The sequence below is a fragment of the Colobus angolensis genome, unplaced genomic scaffold, assembly GCF_000951035.1.
Source record: "Colobus angolensis palliatus isolate OR3802 unplaced genomic scaffold, Cang.pa_1.0 Scaffold12, whole genome shotgun sequence".
Taxonomy (NCBI): Eukaryota; Metazoa; Chordata; class Mammalia; order Primates; family Cercopithecidae; genus Colobus; species Colobus angolensis.
The window spans coordinates 5,327,529-5,343,431 of NW_012113141.1; the positions used below are offsets into that span (position 1 = coordinate 5,327,529).

At 55.0% G+C, this 15,903-nt stretch overlaps 1 protein-coding gene across 3 annotated transcripts in view; it reads right to left on the bottom strand.

Moving 5' to 3' along the window:
* SPOCK2 (sparc/osteonectin, cwcv and kazal-like domains proteoglycan (testican) 2) overlaps positions 1-15,243 on the bottom strand; it is a 29,895-nt gene extending 14,652 nt beyond the window's left edge. The window contains exons 1-3 of one of the 3 annotated variants that reach the window (XM_011927714.1): positions 15,158-15,243; positions 14,317-14,789; positions 12,498-13,174 (exon numbers count right to left, since the gene is read on the bottom strand). In XM_011927714.1, coding sequence (XP_011783104.1) covers positions 13,130-13,174; positions 14,317-14,505 — 234 coding nt within the window. In that variant the 5' untranslated portion in view covers positions 14,506-14,789; positions 15,158-15,243 and the 3' untranslated portion in view covers positions 12,498-13,129. Of the gene's footprint in view, positions 1-12,497; positions 13,175-14,316 lie in introns of those variants that run through there. The other 2 variants (XM_011927707.1, XM_011927700.1) reach the window with 2 other exon arrangements.
* Positions 15,244-15,903: the final 660 nt, after the last annotated feature.

The following is a 15,903-nucleotide window of genomic DNA, read 5'->3' on the forward strand; positions in this document are numbered from 1 at the left end:
ACATGGGGCCATGGCACCAAAGGGCACCCATATGCATGCAGCAGTGGGCACACAGAATGGTTCCTAAAGGGCTTTGAAATTCCAAGGCCTTCAGGCTTCTGAAGCCTCCCCTGGAAGCTGGCAAGCATCAGAGCAGGCAGGGTGAGGCCTCCTGGACAAAGGCCAGAAGGGGCCAGACCCAAGCAAGCAGCTGGCATCACCACCGAGAAAGACGTGGTGTGCACAGGCATAGATCCGAGTGCATGCTTCTGTGCGTGTGTGCGTTTATGCAGACCCAGGAGCACCCATGCACACTCACAGGTCTGTACCATGTAGCGTGTGTGTGCAGGTGCGTTTGTGTGTATGCACATCCTCATTTATGCACAGGTGGACATATGCACACACGTGTGTAGCTACAGTAGGAAAACAAGGACACTAACAAGGACATTGTTCACCCAGTGCCAGATGGTTTTTATCCAGAAACGAGGTGACAAAACCCACTCTGTGAGCAGCCTCCAGTTTCGCACTCGAGGTTCTCCCTCAGGCTGGCCTTCCTGCCTCTTCCACAGTGCGAGAGGGAGGCAGCAGGAGACAGGAAGGAGGGAGAGGGTGTGAGGACCACAAACTGCTCCCGTGAGGGCCCAGGCCGGCTCTCTCCCTCTCTCTTCTTCTTTCTCTTGCTTTCACCTGCGTCCCCGTGTGTTCCTGTGTCCCTCTCTCCTCTGTCTCTCTCACTGAGCCTCTTCCCCACCCCTCCGCTCGGCCCACACCTGGCCCACACATACCTGTCCCAGCAGCCAAGAGTCCCGCAACCCCTGGGCCCAGGAGCAGACAGAGGAAGGCTGCAGGGGTGCTTCCTGGGAGCCTGCGGGGCACCTGGCCTCACACCCACCCCATCCCTGGGGCTTGACCTGAGCGCTCCTGAGCTCCTAGGCAAGCTTCTGCGGAGGCTGCAGGCACCACTTCCCTCATTTGCTAAAACCAACAAAGCCTTCTCCAGGAGCTCCTCGGAGTTCAGGGGTCCTCTGCTGGGGGTCCACCCCATAGGAGATGGAGGGAGGCCAAGAGAAGTGCAGCTGCTGAGGCCATGATGACAAGGGTTGGGGCAAAAGTGGCAACTGGTCTCCATCAGCTGGGGTCTTCCCATCTGTACCCATCATCCCCTGGGGCAGGGGTGGGGACAAGACTGCAGGTGACAGGAAATGGCTGGGTTCTGGGAGGGAGGTATGAGCCCTCAACCATACCTGCCCTCAACCAACAAGATCTGTGTGCCCATAACCCACCTGCCCAGAGTGGGAGTACGGAAGGCACCTCCAGCCTCTGGGCGTCATCTGAGGCCGCTGATACTTCCATTCTCTGGCCCAACCCTGCTGCCTTAACCTCCAGCCAGGCTGTGAGTGGAATCTTTGGGACTCAGTACACAGTGGATTCTCAAAGATCAAGACCAAGAATTTCTGATTAGAAATTTGGGGGAAAGTGGGGATGGGGTGGGAGTTCTAAGAAAGGGACTTCCCCAGCAGCTCCACCATCCCCCACACCCCTCCTGACTCAGTTGGCAGGGAGGCAGCCCCTTCTGTGCAAAGCACTGCCCCAGGTTAGAGCCTCTGCTTTTTGCCTCTGCTGTGGCCAGGCTGGGCGGGAGGGATGGAGGGGCCCCGGTGGATCTGGATTCCAGGACCCTCCCTCCCAGGAGAACAAAGACAGCCAGCCAGAGAGGGACGAGGAGAGCAGGGCCCTGGGGTCCTGCAGATCCCCAGGCTTCCCCTGACCAGCGCACCTTGGGCAAGCACCCGATCTCAAGGGGCTCAGTGCCTCACAGGACTACTCAGAGATTAAAGCAGATGGCACCTGTGGGGTGCCTGGGATCCAAGAAGCACTTAACAAATCAAAGCTGAAAAGGCCCCGGACTGTGGGTGGGGAAATGGGGGACAGAGATGCCACATGAGGAACCCCGAAAAAGTGGAGAGGGAGAGGCCACCACGGGGACAGCAGAGACCATAGGCGGTGTGAGGAGAGTCCCCCAGGGGGTCTTGCGGAGAGGCAGGATGAGGAAGTCCTGTGGGCAACTTGGGAGTGGCCACTCTGAGGGTAAAACCCAGGGACACACTGAGGGGCCCCTGAGGCCAGGTGTGGGCTGGTGCCACCTTTAAGCTGAAAAGAAGGTGTTTGTTGGCAAGTGCGAATAATGCCTTTCAGTGCAGCGTTGTCTATTTCTGGCACCCCAGTGGGCTCATTGCAGTTGTGAGAAATGGTCTCATTAGGGCAGCTGGGGCTTCTCAGGAAACAGAGGCCCCATTCTACACCTGAGAGTGCTGGCAGGTGGCTCTGCTGCCAATGTCACCTGGAAAATGGGGATTTGGAAGAGCCCATGGCTTGTATTGCATGGTGCTTAGATATGCTTATCTACCTACCTACCTATATGAGTAAAGCTTTTAATTAAAAAACTTTTTTTTAATAGAGATGGGGGTCTTGCCATGTTGCCCAGGCTGGTCTTGAACTCCTGGGCTCAGGCAATCCTCCTGCCTTAGCCTCCCACAGTGTTGAGATTACAGGCGTGAACCACTGTGCCCAGCCTGCATAGTGCTTTTAGAGTAAGTTCTCTCCAGGAATTTGGATGGGTCTGCCTTTTATCTTCACAGTCCTATGAAGTAGTCAGAGCCAACAGGATCAACACCAGAAGAAAGGAGAAAACGAAGGTTCAGAGAGGAAGAGCAACTGGCCAGAGCTCGCAAGACAAAAGAGGAAATGAGCCAGGGTTCCCCATCCCCTACTCCCACCCCACAAGTTAGAGTATCTCTCCTTAAGAGAGGACCAGTGTCTGCACCGAGGAGGAGGAGGCAGAGAGAGGACACAGAAGGGGCATTGGACCAGGAGTCCACTTTCAGCCTGGCCCACGGCGTGTCCTCGAACCAGTCACTTCCTTACTGTGCCATGAGGACCTCAGTGGTGACTGTGCCTTAGAATCAGCCGAGGAGCTCTTTATTTTTATTTATTTATTGAGACAGGGTCTTGTTCTGTCACCCAGGCAGGAGTGCAGTGGCATGATCATAGCTCACTGTAGCCTCAAACTCCCAGGCTCAAGCGATCCTCCTGCCTTGCAAGTACCTGGGACCACGGGCATGTGCCACCATGCCTGTCTAACTTTTGGTGTGGTTTTTTTCATAGAGATAGGGTCTTGATGTGCTGCCCAGGCTGATCTCCAACTCCTGGGCTCAAGTGATCCTCCTGCCTCAGCCCCCCCAAAGCACTGGGGTTACAGGCATGAGCCACCGTGCCCTTTCCTGAGGAGCTTTTTAAATCTTCCAGCACCCACGTGCTACCCGAGACTTCTGGAATCCCATGGGCAAGACCCAGCTTGGGCCAGGCTTCTGCACCGGCTCTAGGCAGGCAGCTTAGAGACCACTGGGCCAGCCATGAGGCCTCAGGTCCCTCCCGCTCTGTGCTTATGTCTAATACTTTGCTGATGTTCTTGGGTGTCTTCACCCCAAATACGGGGCCTCTGGGATGAAAAAGAGTAGCCATTCTTCCTCCCTCCGAGGGTGCCTCACACAAAGCAATACAAGGTGTGCTGAGGAACAGGCTGGTCCCGGGAGAACCCAGGCTCCTGCTTCCCATTCCAGGCCTGTTCCGGCAGCAGGCTCACAGCGCCACCCTCGCCAACCCAAAGACTGTCCTGCCTCTTCCCCTCCCAAATCCCTCTTGCCTGCCCTCCCTGCCCTCCACCCACTGGCCTGGACCACCCCAACTCGAACAACTGCAGCGCCTCCTGAGGATCTCCCTCCTCCCACCATCTTCCACATGGCTGTGGCCACCCAGATCCTTCCAGAACACAATTCTGACCCGGTCTCTCCCTCCTTGAAACTGAATATACAGTTTGATCTCATTTTGGGGAAAAAGAAAGTGAGTAGGTGAAAAGGATTTATACCAAAATGGTAATAGTCATTTCCTCTGCTGGGTAGGAATACAGAGAATTCCGACATCTTTCTGCTTTTCCCCAACTTTCCCCAAAATTTCTGCAATGAACATATATTACTTTGTAATAAAGGGAAAAATCATAATCATAATCATAATAAATATAAATAATAAAATAAAATAAATTCTAAAAATAATAAAAAATATAATAAGGATTATATTTTGAAAGCCCTTCACGGGTTCCCTGTCACCTACAGAAGAAATTCCACCTTCTCTTGATCTCTCCCTGGCTACCCTGGCTCCAGGTCCCTCCTGCAAGGTTCCAGCATGGCCAGCACAGCCTTCGCCATCTGGAATGTGAGTTCACATCAGCCCCAGAATTTCTACTCATCTCCCAAAACCCAGCTCAGCCATCATCTTCCCAAGCCCCACTCCTTATCCTTCAGGCCAGCTGCGCCTCACAGAAGTCTACCATTGCTCCAGTGACACCAGGCAATGTCGCCTCTGCCTCACTCCGCCCTAGTTAGATGGCCAGTTCCTTGGATGCCCTCCTTGAGGGCAGAGACCACGTAAATTTCTTCTCTCTATGCCCAACATCTAGTAATACACACTCCTAACACTGGCTGACATCTTTACAGCAATTACCACGTGGCAAGCATTATGCTAAACACTTTACATTCATTGGCTTGTTTCCTCTTCACAACAATTCTAAGAAACACTACTACTATCTCCATGTCTCAGATGATAAAATTGAGACTCAGAGAGGTTAAGTGACTTATGCAGGGTCACACAGCAATTGCAAAGGAGAAGAGTGCTGCACCCAGAAATGTGATTCCAGAATCTGTGCCCCTAACCAGTACTCCATGAATGTTAGCTGATGAAAAAAGTCCCAGGCCAGGGGTGGGTCCCAGGAGGCCCACAGGTGGTTTCTCCTACCACACCAACTCAGCTTCAAGCCCTAGGCAGGGAGTTTTGCAGTTAGGAGGGGAGGGTCTGGCAGTGGAAGGGGAAGACACCTGGGAGCCCCTGTTCTCCAGGCATTTTTCAGAAACCCCTTCACACGACCCCTGGTTTGGCTGGTTTGGAGCTAACCCATCTCCAGCTTTGATCTCTGCAGCTCAGCTCAGTTGCCATGGAGACGGTGCCCACTGCGCCAAGCTGGGGAGACAGCAGTGAGTGTGCAAGCCTAGTCAGGCTTAGGGGGCACATGCTGGGTGTTTCCAAGTGCTGTTTACTTCCTGTCATTTTAATTAGCACCCAAATCACCCGCTCACTTCACAGCTTGAATTAACCCAATCTCTCCCAGCTTCTCCATCTGGTGGGAAGCTTGGGACCCAGCAGCACATCAGCAAAGAAGAGCAGCCCTCCAGATCCTGGCTTATGGGGTCAAGATCCACCTGCTTCTTTGCAGCACAGTGTGACAGGGAGACCTTACCCCCTACACCCCTCACCACCAAGGATTCGGGGGCCTGGGCTTCTGCTTGGTCTTGCCACTGACTGCCAGCAAGTGCGTTGCTTCCCTTGCTGGACTGGGTTCCTTGGCTGCAAAATAAGGATGACCCCCTTGCCTTCCCCTCTGAGCTACAGAAGAACCCAAGCAATCATGTCTGCAAGGGCACTTTGTGAACTGAAGCTCTGTACTTTCAAAAGACACAAGACAGGACACCTGAACCCCAGGTTCTCTGGCACACACCAGGCGAGCGTAGGGGCAGGGCTGGGCAGAGGCTCTGTAGGGTCTCAGTGTTACAAGGGGCCTCAATATGGGTGTCTGACATTGTCTCCACTTGCCACACAGCCAGAAGCGCAGCAAGAGGATGGAAAGAAGACGGTCATCATAAGACTGAATACACCACAACTTCCCTAACCTTGTTACGGATTTCTTCATTTTTTAATAGACCAAGGATCTCTAAAAATGGAAGTGGGCCAGGCCTGGCTCAGCATCTGAGAGGCCCTGTACCTGCCATTATTTTGGCCTCATTCCTCAGGCAAGGGAGCCTGTGATGGAGGCCAGTCCACCGAAGAAGGCCCAGGACTGGAAAGAAGCTGGCCTCTGTGGCCTTCTCCTGCCCTCCCTGGAAATAGCCACAGGGCACAGAGAGAAGGACCCAGAAAAGAGTGAGGCGGGGCCCAGTGGTGACACCTGGGATCCTCCTCTGCTGAGGATTAACACCCCATCACACGCCCGGGAGAGGGCACTTGGGGAGGCAGCGTCCCTGCGAGGGGGTGGGGGTGGCTGGGCAGGGGGGTGGGGGGCAGAGGGGCCAGGCATAAATACTTGCCTCTCTCTTGGAGGCGGCGGCAGAGGCTGTGTTAGGCCTGGATAAACAGAAGGAGACAGGCATCTAGAAGACTCCAGCCTCCCACCTCCTCTGCCCTCAGAGGAATTTCCTTGGAGGGCAAAAATGTGCTTATCATCACTCCCCGCGTGCCAGGAGCCGGGCTGGGCCTGGGCTCAGGTATGCCTGTGCCAACACCCACCTGATGCCCGGGGCCTGACCTCCCTGCTGGTCCAGTGGCATTTTGGTGGTTGCCCTAATCCTTGGTCCCTGCCCCAATAGTCTATAAAGGGCAGAGAACAGTAGGTGGAGTGAGAGGCCCGGGGCTGTGTTCTGAGCTGCCTCAGGACCCTGGTTTCCCTTCTGGAACATGGGGATGGGGGTCAGAATTCAAGCCCCAGGGAGGTTTGAGGGAGACCCCGGGGCTGGAGCTGAGCCACAGGCCATGGTGCAGGGAAAGAGCCCCGGGCCGCAAGAGGAGCGGTGTCGCAGGTGCCTGCCCTTTCTCTGGCCCTGTTTCTTTTTTTTTTTTTTTGCCCTTTCTCTGGCCCTGTTTCTCTTTTTTTTTTTTTTTGAGACGGAGTCTCGCTCAGTCACCCAGGCTGGAGTGCAGTGGCCGGATCTCAGCTCACTGCAAGCTCCACCTCCTGGGTTTACACCATTCTCCTGCCTCAGCCTCCCGAGTAGCTGGGACTACAGACAGGCACCCGCCACCTCGCCCAGCTAGTTTTTTGTATTTTTTAGTAGAGACGGGGTTTCGCAGTGTTAGCCAGGATGGTCTTGATCTCCCGACCTCGTGATCCGCCCGTCTCGGCCTCCCAAAGTGCTGGGATTACAGGCTTCAGCCACCGCGCCCGGCTGGCCCTGTTTCTTCACCTGTGAAATGTGGGGCTCAGTGCTTCTGAGCCTCCAGGGTTCTGCTCCCCCAGTTCTTCCAAACTGAGAACTTGGAGATTAGCAGAATGGGAGCCTGAACGATTTCACACTCTTTGCGTCCTCTGCCCTGTGCCAGGGGACAAGGGGTCAGGGAAGGAGTGAGTTGTTTGCATCCAGGCAGAGGTAAGACACCAGCGGGGTCTGGCTTACCCTTCTGTACAGGGCAGCCTTGACAGATTGGCAGGTGTCAGGGCAGAGAGCAGGAGGGGGCTGCATGCCCCGCCCTACAGAAGCTGTTCTCTACCCGAGGGAGCCCCGTCCCCACCATCCACATGTCTGATAGGTGACTGGCACATTCTGTGGGCATAATAAAGTGTGGGAGTGGGGAAGAGGCTCAGAGCACCCTCTCCACAGGATAAAGTAGGAGACCGGCTGCAGCCAGGGACAGGCACAGAGGGCTGAAGGACAGGGAGACACCTGGGGACAGTCGTCCTTCATTTTTTTTTTTTTTTTTTTTTTGAGGCGGAGTCTCACTCTGTCGCCTGGGCTGGAGTGCAGTGGCCGGATCTCAGCTCACTGCAAGCTCCGCCTCCTGGGTTTACACCATTCTCCTGCCTCAGCCTCCCGAGTAGCTGGGACTACAGACAGGCACCCGCCACCTCGCCCAGCTAGTTTTTTGCAATTTTTAGTAGAGACGGGGTTTCACAGTGTTAGCCAGGATGGTCTCGATCTCCCGACCTCGTGATCCGCCCGTCTCGGCCTCCCAAAGTGCTGGGATTACAGGCTTGAGCCACCATGCCCGGCCAGTCGTCCTTCATTTTATCATTCACTTCCTTATCCCACAAATGAATCACTGAAATTCAGGGAGCTGAGCATGTTGCTGTGTTTGTCCCAATGTTTTGGGGTTCAGGAAGAGGTAGAGATCTCCCCAAATCACCAGCACAGTCAGATCAGCACCCTAGCCCCTGTTTATTTGAACCCACAGCACTGCTACTTGGAGAGGAGAGGGAGGGGTGCAGAGAATGTACTGGATGAGATCCTGTCTGGCTCTAACATGCCACAGTGCACACGTTTACACTGAGCACCTACTGTGTGCCAAACACCCCATGCAATGCTCTGGGGATGGGGTGGTAAGCTATGCAAGGCAATCTGTTCCCAGACCCTGTCCTCAGGGGATTACGATGGGAGGAATGTGACAAACATACATTACAAATACCAGCAGGAGGACTCTGAAGATACAGCCCGCAGTTTAAGTGATGCTATGAGGTGGCATCTAAACCTGTGCCAAATGAGTTATGGCCAATAAATGCTGCAGGAACCCCAAGGAAGGAGCCACACCTGCAACTGGATGCTGGCCAAGCCCTTGGGCGGTCAGAGTCTGGCACACTTCAAGAGCCACAGCCAGGCCAGGTCTGCACACTGAGGCTGGGCACAGTGGTATCTAAATTCTGTATCCAGGCCTAGGCCTGGGCATACATTTTTCCCATCCACAACTCTAAGAAGACCCACATTGCTCCTGCAAGGAGACGCACAGAGATGGCGTTGTAGACTGCATGTTTGTGTCCCCCCAAACCCAAATGCTGAAATCCTGATCTCCAATGGGAGTTGATTAGGAGGAGGGGTCTTGGGGGGTGGATTCAATTTAGGTAAGCCATCAGGGTAGGGCCCTCATCGGGGTCTGTTTAAGAGGCTAGAGGCTGGCACGTGGCTAGAGGTGGCTCATGTCTGTAATCCTAGCACTTTGGGAGGCGGAAGGGGGTGGATTCCTTGAGTCCAGGAGTTCAAGATCAGCCTGGGCAACATGGTGAAACCCCCTATCTACAAAAAATACAAAAATTAACCAGGTGTGGTGGTGTGTGCCTGTGATCCCAGCTACTTGGGAGGCTGAGGTGGGAGGATCGCTTGAGTCCAGGAGATGGAGGTTGCAGTGAGCCAGGACTGCATCACTGCATTCCAACCTGGGTAACAGAGTGAGACCCTGTCTCAAAAAAAAAAAAAAAGGAAGAGGCTACACAGAGCTCATGCTCTCTCTCTCTCTCTGCCATGTGAGGCTATAATGAGAAAAGTGTAAGCCAGGAAGAGGGCCCTCATCAAACACCAAGTCTGCCAGCATCCTGATCTTAGACTTCCTGGCCTCCAGAAGTGTGAGGATAAAATAAATCTCTGTTGTTTAAGCCACCCCATCTCTGGTATCTTGTTACAGCAGCCCACGCTAACTAGCTAACTAAGAGAGATGATACGTGCATCCTCAGCCTGGTGCTTGCCCCAAGATGCCATTAGGCCCCATTTCTCAGATTTCTTAGTCTCCAGCTAATACACACTCTCCCCTAATCTGGTCACAGGTACTTTCTCTGGAGAAAAAAGAGAATCTCTTCCTTAAACCCAAAGACTTGCTGCCCAGCCTGTGGCGGTGGTGTGGTAGGATAGGCAGGCTATACCTGTGGGTGGCCAGGCCATTGCCAGGCTCTTCCTGGAGTCACAGCATGCTAAAGCCTCTGTAGATGATTTGGTTTCGCCTCCCCACTAAACCACCAGGAAAATCAAGGCCCAGAAAGGTGAAGTGGCTGCTCTAAGGTCACAACTAGTTCTATCCCCTCACTGGGAAGATGAGCAGAGCACTGTCTCTGGCCCTTGGGGCTCAGGGTAGGACAGAGCTCTTCTGTGCTCCAGGTAGCCTTCTGACCTCTTCGAGAAGGGGAGGGGAGGGTGCTGGCTTCCCATCCTCTCAGGCTGCTGCAAGACTGGAGTAGCATAGGACAGCCTCTCCAGGCAAAGAGGGCTCTTCTCTCCCTCTCTTCCCAGGCTTGGAGTCTTGCTGGGTGTTCAAGAGCCCATCATTCTGCTGACACTACTCCAGTTAGAAGCCAGGGTGGAGGGGAGGTCAGGGAAAGGCCCACCCTTGCATTCTCAAACCTCAATTGTTGTTGTTGTTGTTATATGTTTTGTTTTGTTTTTAGTCACTTTATCTGGCAGAGGACCCAAACCCCAATTATGAAATCCATCCTGACCCACTTTTGGGTTCTTCTCACACACCCACACTTACCCACAGACATTGGCGCAGCACATCCCCACACTCACGCTGGTTTAGGTGTGTGGGGTGGGAAGCAGGGAGGGGTGGTCAGGAGGGAGCCCCTTTGTGGCTACTTGCTACTTGCCTTTTTGGTGTTCCTAAACACATGAGACTCATATGTAGCCAGCAGGTAACAATATCCCTGGACCAGACCCCAGGATCATGATGAAGTCCCTGGCATACAGGAAGTGCTCAGATCTGCAGTGAATGAGTGACAGTGAAAGTGCAGTAACGTCTTTCTCACAGGGACAGGCATGGTGTGGGCCAGCGCCAGAAATGAGGGCCCATCTGGTGGTTTTTCCATGGGGGAGGAGCACAGTACCTGCCCTGGAAGCCCTGCAGCCCCTTGACAAGGTGCCTTCAGGCTTATGTGTCCCTTTTAGTTTCCTAGTCTGAAACCGAAGCTCAGAGGGGTTATGTGACGTGCCCGGTATCCTGGGGCCAGTCAGTGGCAGAGTCCAAACATGCACCCAGGCCAGAGCTGTCCCAGCACACTGCACCCCGGCCCCTCCTGGGTGGAGAGCTGCCTCTGGAGTGTTGCTAGGCCTGGGTGGGGAGCAGGCTATGGGAAGGCTGCTGGAGACACTGGGGGCTTTGGCCCACCTTCCTAGGAGGTGACACTCCTACTCAGGGCATCCTTGAAGACTCAGAGGACACGAGCCAGGGTAGACTTTGTTCTTCAGGGTAGACCCTTCCTTCTCACTTTTGCTAAGGGTGAGCCCTAGAATTCCCTGAAAAGCAAAATTAAGTGAGATGATTTGGATTCAAATCTCAGCTCTGCTACTTACTAGCTATTTGACCTTTGGGTAAGTTACTTCTGTGTGCCTCAGTTTCTACAACCATAAAATGGTAGTCTGTAAAGTAACAATAACTATCTCCCAGGTCCTCGACAGGCACAAGAGACCACTCAAATTAAAGTGTTTTCTGTAGGGACTGGCAGACATGAGTGCTCACTACACCAGAGACTCAACTTATATGAACTGTGTGCCTCCTGGGTGCCAAGCACTGTGCAAGACACTCATAAATATAATGAAAACTTCGTAGAAGTGGAGTACAAAGTAGAGAAGAACCAAGAAGAAAGAGAACAGTCAGTTCTTCACAGCCAAGCTCTGTGGAGCCTGCCCTGAAGAATGCTGTGTAATGGACCTGTCTCCTCCAAGTGTCCATCCCTCTAGGCCCTAGATGCTTTGTTCCAAAGACCTGCATTAAATTCCACCCAGTTGTGCAGGGAGTGAATTGGGAGGCAGGAGCATTGGGCAGCAGGGCTTGGAAAAGCCCATGACTGCCCAGGGCAGGGCATGGCTAGATCTGTGGGCCAGGGAGCCAGGTGGAGTCCACAACCTCCCTGCTCCTCTGCCAGAATCCCCTCCTCCCTGGCAGTCGGGCACCCAGCATTAGAAGAGATCTACCCAGGCGCAGGCTGTGAAAGCCCTGAGCCCACTGGAGGGGAGGATTACTCAACTGGTAAATCCTGCCTTCCCTATAATCCTGGTGCTCAGAGAAAGATGCTAAGCTGCGCTCCCTCTCAACCAGCTCTGGCCAATTCCAAAGTGGAGCAACTCCTCAAGTTTTCTTGCTCTTCTTCATTCTCCTGACCCTTTCAACATGATTCCTTCAACTTCCCCCTTCAGTTCTGTCCACATCATTTAATGAGGCATTTCCCTCCCAATCCTGTTGCCTGAGAGTATCCCATTCCTCCTGTTTGCCTCCACCCTACTTGGGCAAATGAGGGGCCCTGTACCATTTTGAGGTTATGAACAAAGTCCCAGTTCAACCTTGCAACCCTTAAGGGGTTCAAATGAAATTCCCATCTCTCCTTTGAGGAACCAAGGAGCATATTTTCCAAAGAGCTGGCCTAATGGAAATACAAAGCCCATTGCTACTGGGCCCAGTTAGAGTGCCTTCAGCCCTTAGGCAGGAAGTAGAGCTTCTTCTGGCAGAAGAGGGATATGTTTCTAGTGCTGGTGGGGACCCTGTATGCTGTCTGTGCACTGCACAACTTCAGGGGGCGCCATTTCTATTGTGACACCCCCAGAGTTATGCAATGCAGTGGTTCTGAGCTAGCAGCCTCCTTCCTGCCTTTCTGCAGAGGCTGTCAACAGATCCCCAGGGCCAGGCCCTCCTGCCCAGCCTTCTTTGTCCTACTTCTCTCCCTGACCCTGTCCTCCTGCAGCCAGAACTACCTTCAATGGGGTTTTAGAGGACATCTGCCCTACAAAAGCCTGAGGCTACCAAAATCAACACACGCCTAAAGCTTTCCCATAAATATTATATGTGCAAGTCCTGAAGACTTTCAAATCTAGTGCCCTTCTTCTGATGAGCATGGGAGGAAGGGGGAAGTGGTTGGCACCAATACAGGGAGACAGGTGGGCAGCCCAGCGCTATGGGGTCAAGCAGTAGGTCATTTATTCTCACCCACTGAGCTGGCTATTAGAAGCAGGTGGAAGAAGGGAGGTGGGGAGGAGGAATCTTTTATTTTAAATCTTTCCTATTCTGATTAAGCATTTCTTTTCCCTCTGACCTTCACTGGTCTCATTTTGGCAGATCAAACAGCCAGTGAGTCGGAGGGAGGCCCAGGCCAGTGACACATGGATTCCGGATGGGCCAGCCCGCTGCCACCCCCTCGCTGCTGTGGCCGGGCTGCTGCCCAGGAGGCGGCAGGAGACTGCGGCTCATCTGCGCCGGGCCTGCAGGTGCCTCGGGAAGGCCTCGCGGGGCTTCAGCCTCCTGCGGCTGGACAGGTCGCAAGTGGGGCGAAGGCGGAGATCAACAGCCCATCCGGAGCCCGGCCACTCAGCCTGGAGACCTGGCTACCCGTGGTTCCTGCTGTCCTCTGTGAATTACAACCTGCCAGTTTGACTTTGGGGAGAAACAGTCACTTGTCTGACGGTAACAAAAAGATCCAAATCTCTGCCTCTTTCCATTACTTGGCTGGACAGCCAATGAAGCAAGTGTGTTTTAAACAAATTTCCAAGGAACTTGTGGATGCACGCAGTTTAAGAGAAAACCGGAGAGGTCATGGTGTGGCCTGCGTTGTACTGGGTGGGTCCGACGAGGGAATCTGGGGAAGGAGGAGTAAGCACCGGGGTCCTAGAAGTTTTCTGGTGTCAGGGCGATGGTGAGCACCAGGTCGCCAGGAGCAGCCGGCGTCGCCTCTGGCGCATCCGGGCCCATCCCCTACAGCACCCACAACGATCTCGGGGTCCAGCCACACCCTCCGCCCGCCCTGCCTCACCCCTGCTTCCCCAGCCCACAACCCGGCCCGGCCCGGAGGAAGGAGCCGCCCCGCCGGGCCGCCGCCTGAGACTTCCCCTCTGATCCACAGGTGCCGGTAAACAAAAGTGCCGCAGCCGTCCCCCCGCCCCCACCCCGCGGAGTTCGGCCCAAGGTTACGCCAGGGTTCGGGCGGCGCCCGCCAGGGGCCCCCAGACCCAGCTTCTGGGCTCTCCCGGGCTTCTCAAGCCCACCGGGTCCGGAGCCTTCCTGCGGCCCCGAGCTGCTCCCCTCGCTCCGAGCTGGGTCCCCCCTGAAAGATTGGTCCAGGAAAACCCTCCTGGGTCCTCGCGCGCCCTTCTGCACGGGAACCCCAGCCCACCCCCGTACAGGCACGCCTTCCACCATCTCGCCTAGGAAGGCTGCTGGGACCCCAGACCCAGAGCCCTGGCCACACTCCCGTCCCCTGCTGCCCCCTCCCGCAAAGCCCACGGTGGGAACACAGGGCACCGCGCGAGCCGATGCCACCCTCACTGCCGGCCCCACCCAGACCTGCCGGTGCTGCAGTGCCCCGTATGTGCAGCCTGCAGCATCCCTGTGGCTGGGACAGGCCCGGGGGCGGCTCGCACAACGCAGCGGGAAAGCGGGTCGGGGTCCAGCCATAGCCAGAGCCCGGGTTCCCCCGGCCCCGCACCCCTTCCCGCTCCCGGCCCGCAGGGGCGACCCCGGAGAGCGCGCCCCCGGAGCGTCGGGCGGGTGTGGGGCTGAGGGTCCCGGGGCTGGGGGGTCCCAGGGCCGCCGGCCAGGGCCACAGGGACAGGGGAGGGGCGCCAGGCTGTGACCCCCCGTACTGTTTACTCTCCGTGTAATTAGCCGGCCGGGCGGCGGAGCCTTGGGCTGCGACGTGCGGCGGCCACTCCCGCAGACCCTGGAGCTCACTCCCCTAACCCGCAACCCCGGGCCTCTGCCCGGGCGGCCCTGCGGACTCACGTCTCGGAAGCGGTTCCAGTGCTTGATCTTGCCGCTGTACTGCGAGATGGACGACAGCCATTGCTCGTCCTCCATGAAATTGCCGGGGGTCTCGCCCTCCTTGAGACCCTTGGCGTCACCTTCGGCCAGGGCTGCCGCGGTCAGGAGCAGCAGCGGCAGCACCAGCCGCCCGCAGCCTGGGGCGCGCATCGTGGTCCGGGTTCTACCTGGGGGTCTTGACTTCTGCAGTATTTTAATGTCCTTCCTCCCACCCCGCTGCTGGTGAAGAGCACGCGGCTGTCCTCAGCCCTCCTCCCGCAGTCTGCGTCCGGTGACTGGCAGAGAGTGGGTCGCGGCTGAAATGTGACCTGGTTAGGAGATGCACTTGTCTGAAAAAGCCCAGCACTGGACGCGGAGAGGGAGAGAGAATCAGAGAGGCTGCGCCAGCAGGGGCTGTAACTGTAGCATCAGCATCACGTTTGACATCATCATACCTGGTTAAAAAAAAAAAAAGGAGTGGGTAGATTTCAAAGCGAAGCGCTCTCTGGATGAGAGCGCCAAACGCCAGCCAGCCGCAGCGGGGCCCAGCCCAGCCTGGCACACAGGGAGTTGCAGACCAAGAAATCAGAATCCCGAAATGTCCCTGAGCTCCCTCCAAGGATGGAGAGCAAGAAGGGCCCCAGGATCTCCCCGGGGAAGATGGGATGGGGGAAAGGGCGCAAAACTCTCCGGTTACAAAGCCAGCCAGGCTCAGGTGTCGGAAAGAGAATTTGGCCAGACACCGTTTTTCTCCCCTTGCCTCCCACCCGCAGGGGCCTGTGCCACAACCCTGACAGCTGGCTTCCTGGAGTTATGGCTCTACCGTAATGGGTGGCTTCGTTAAAACAAAAGCCGTATAACAACTGCCTGCTCAGAACCATTGCTCCCCAGCGGCACCGCGTTGCGCAAAGCAAGGCCTGAGCACTGAGTGGCTGGTGAAACAGAGGCAGATGTCCTCCTCCCCAAGCAGCTGTTTAGGGGCTGTCAACCTTTTTGTTAGCTCTTCCTAGAACAACCCTAAAAGGCAAATGTCTGACCATTTCATCTGCCTTGGAGGCTGCAAATTTGGAAAAGGCATATTTGCTTACGGTTTTTTGACTTCAAGTTAGTTTGAATAAGCCACTGGGGAAGCTGGGACGTGGGCGGGGGCGGGGGTTGGGTGCTGGTTTTGTTTAAGGTGTTTTGTTGAAACTGTGACCCTCCTTATTGGTTGTAGATTTAAATGTTGACATACCAGCTGGGAAGGTTGGAGGCCGGCCACAGTCCCAAGATCACAGCAGAAATGGGGAGAGGTTTACATTACAAATACATTAAAGAGGAAACATCATCTAATGGGACAAAACATAGTGAACTTTTGTGACCCAAGGCCTAGACTGTGTTTTTAAAAAGACTTAGCTTCTGTGATCTAAAAAATAAAATTTTAAAAGGCAATGAAAAACATGATCTTAATCAGTAGGAAAAAACATAGCTTACAAGGTTCCTCGTCACCTGAATCTGGCCTGTCTGGGAACTCTGAATGCCTCAGTGGCTCAGGCTGGAGTCTCGTTGGGAAAACAGAAAACAATAGCT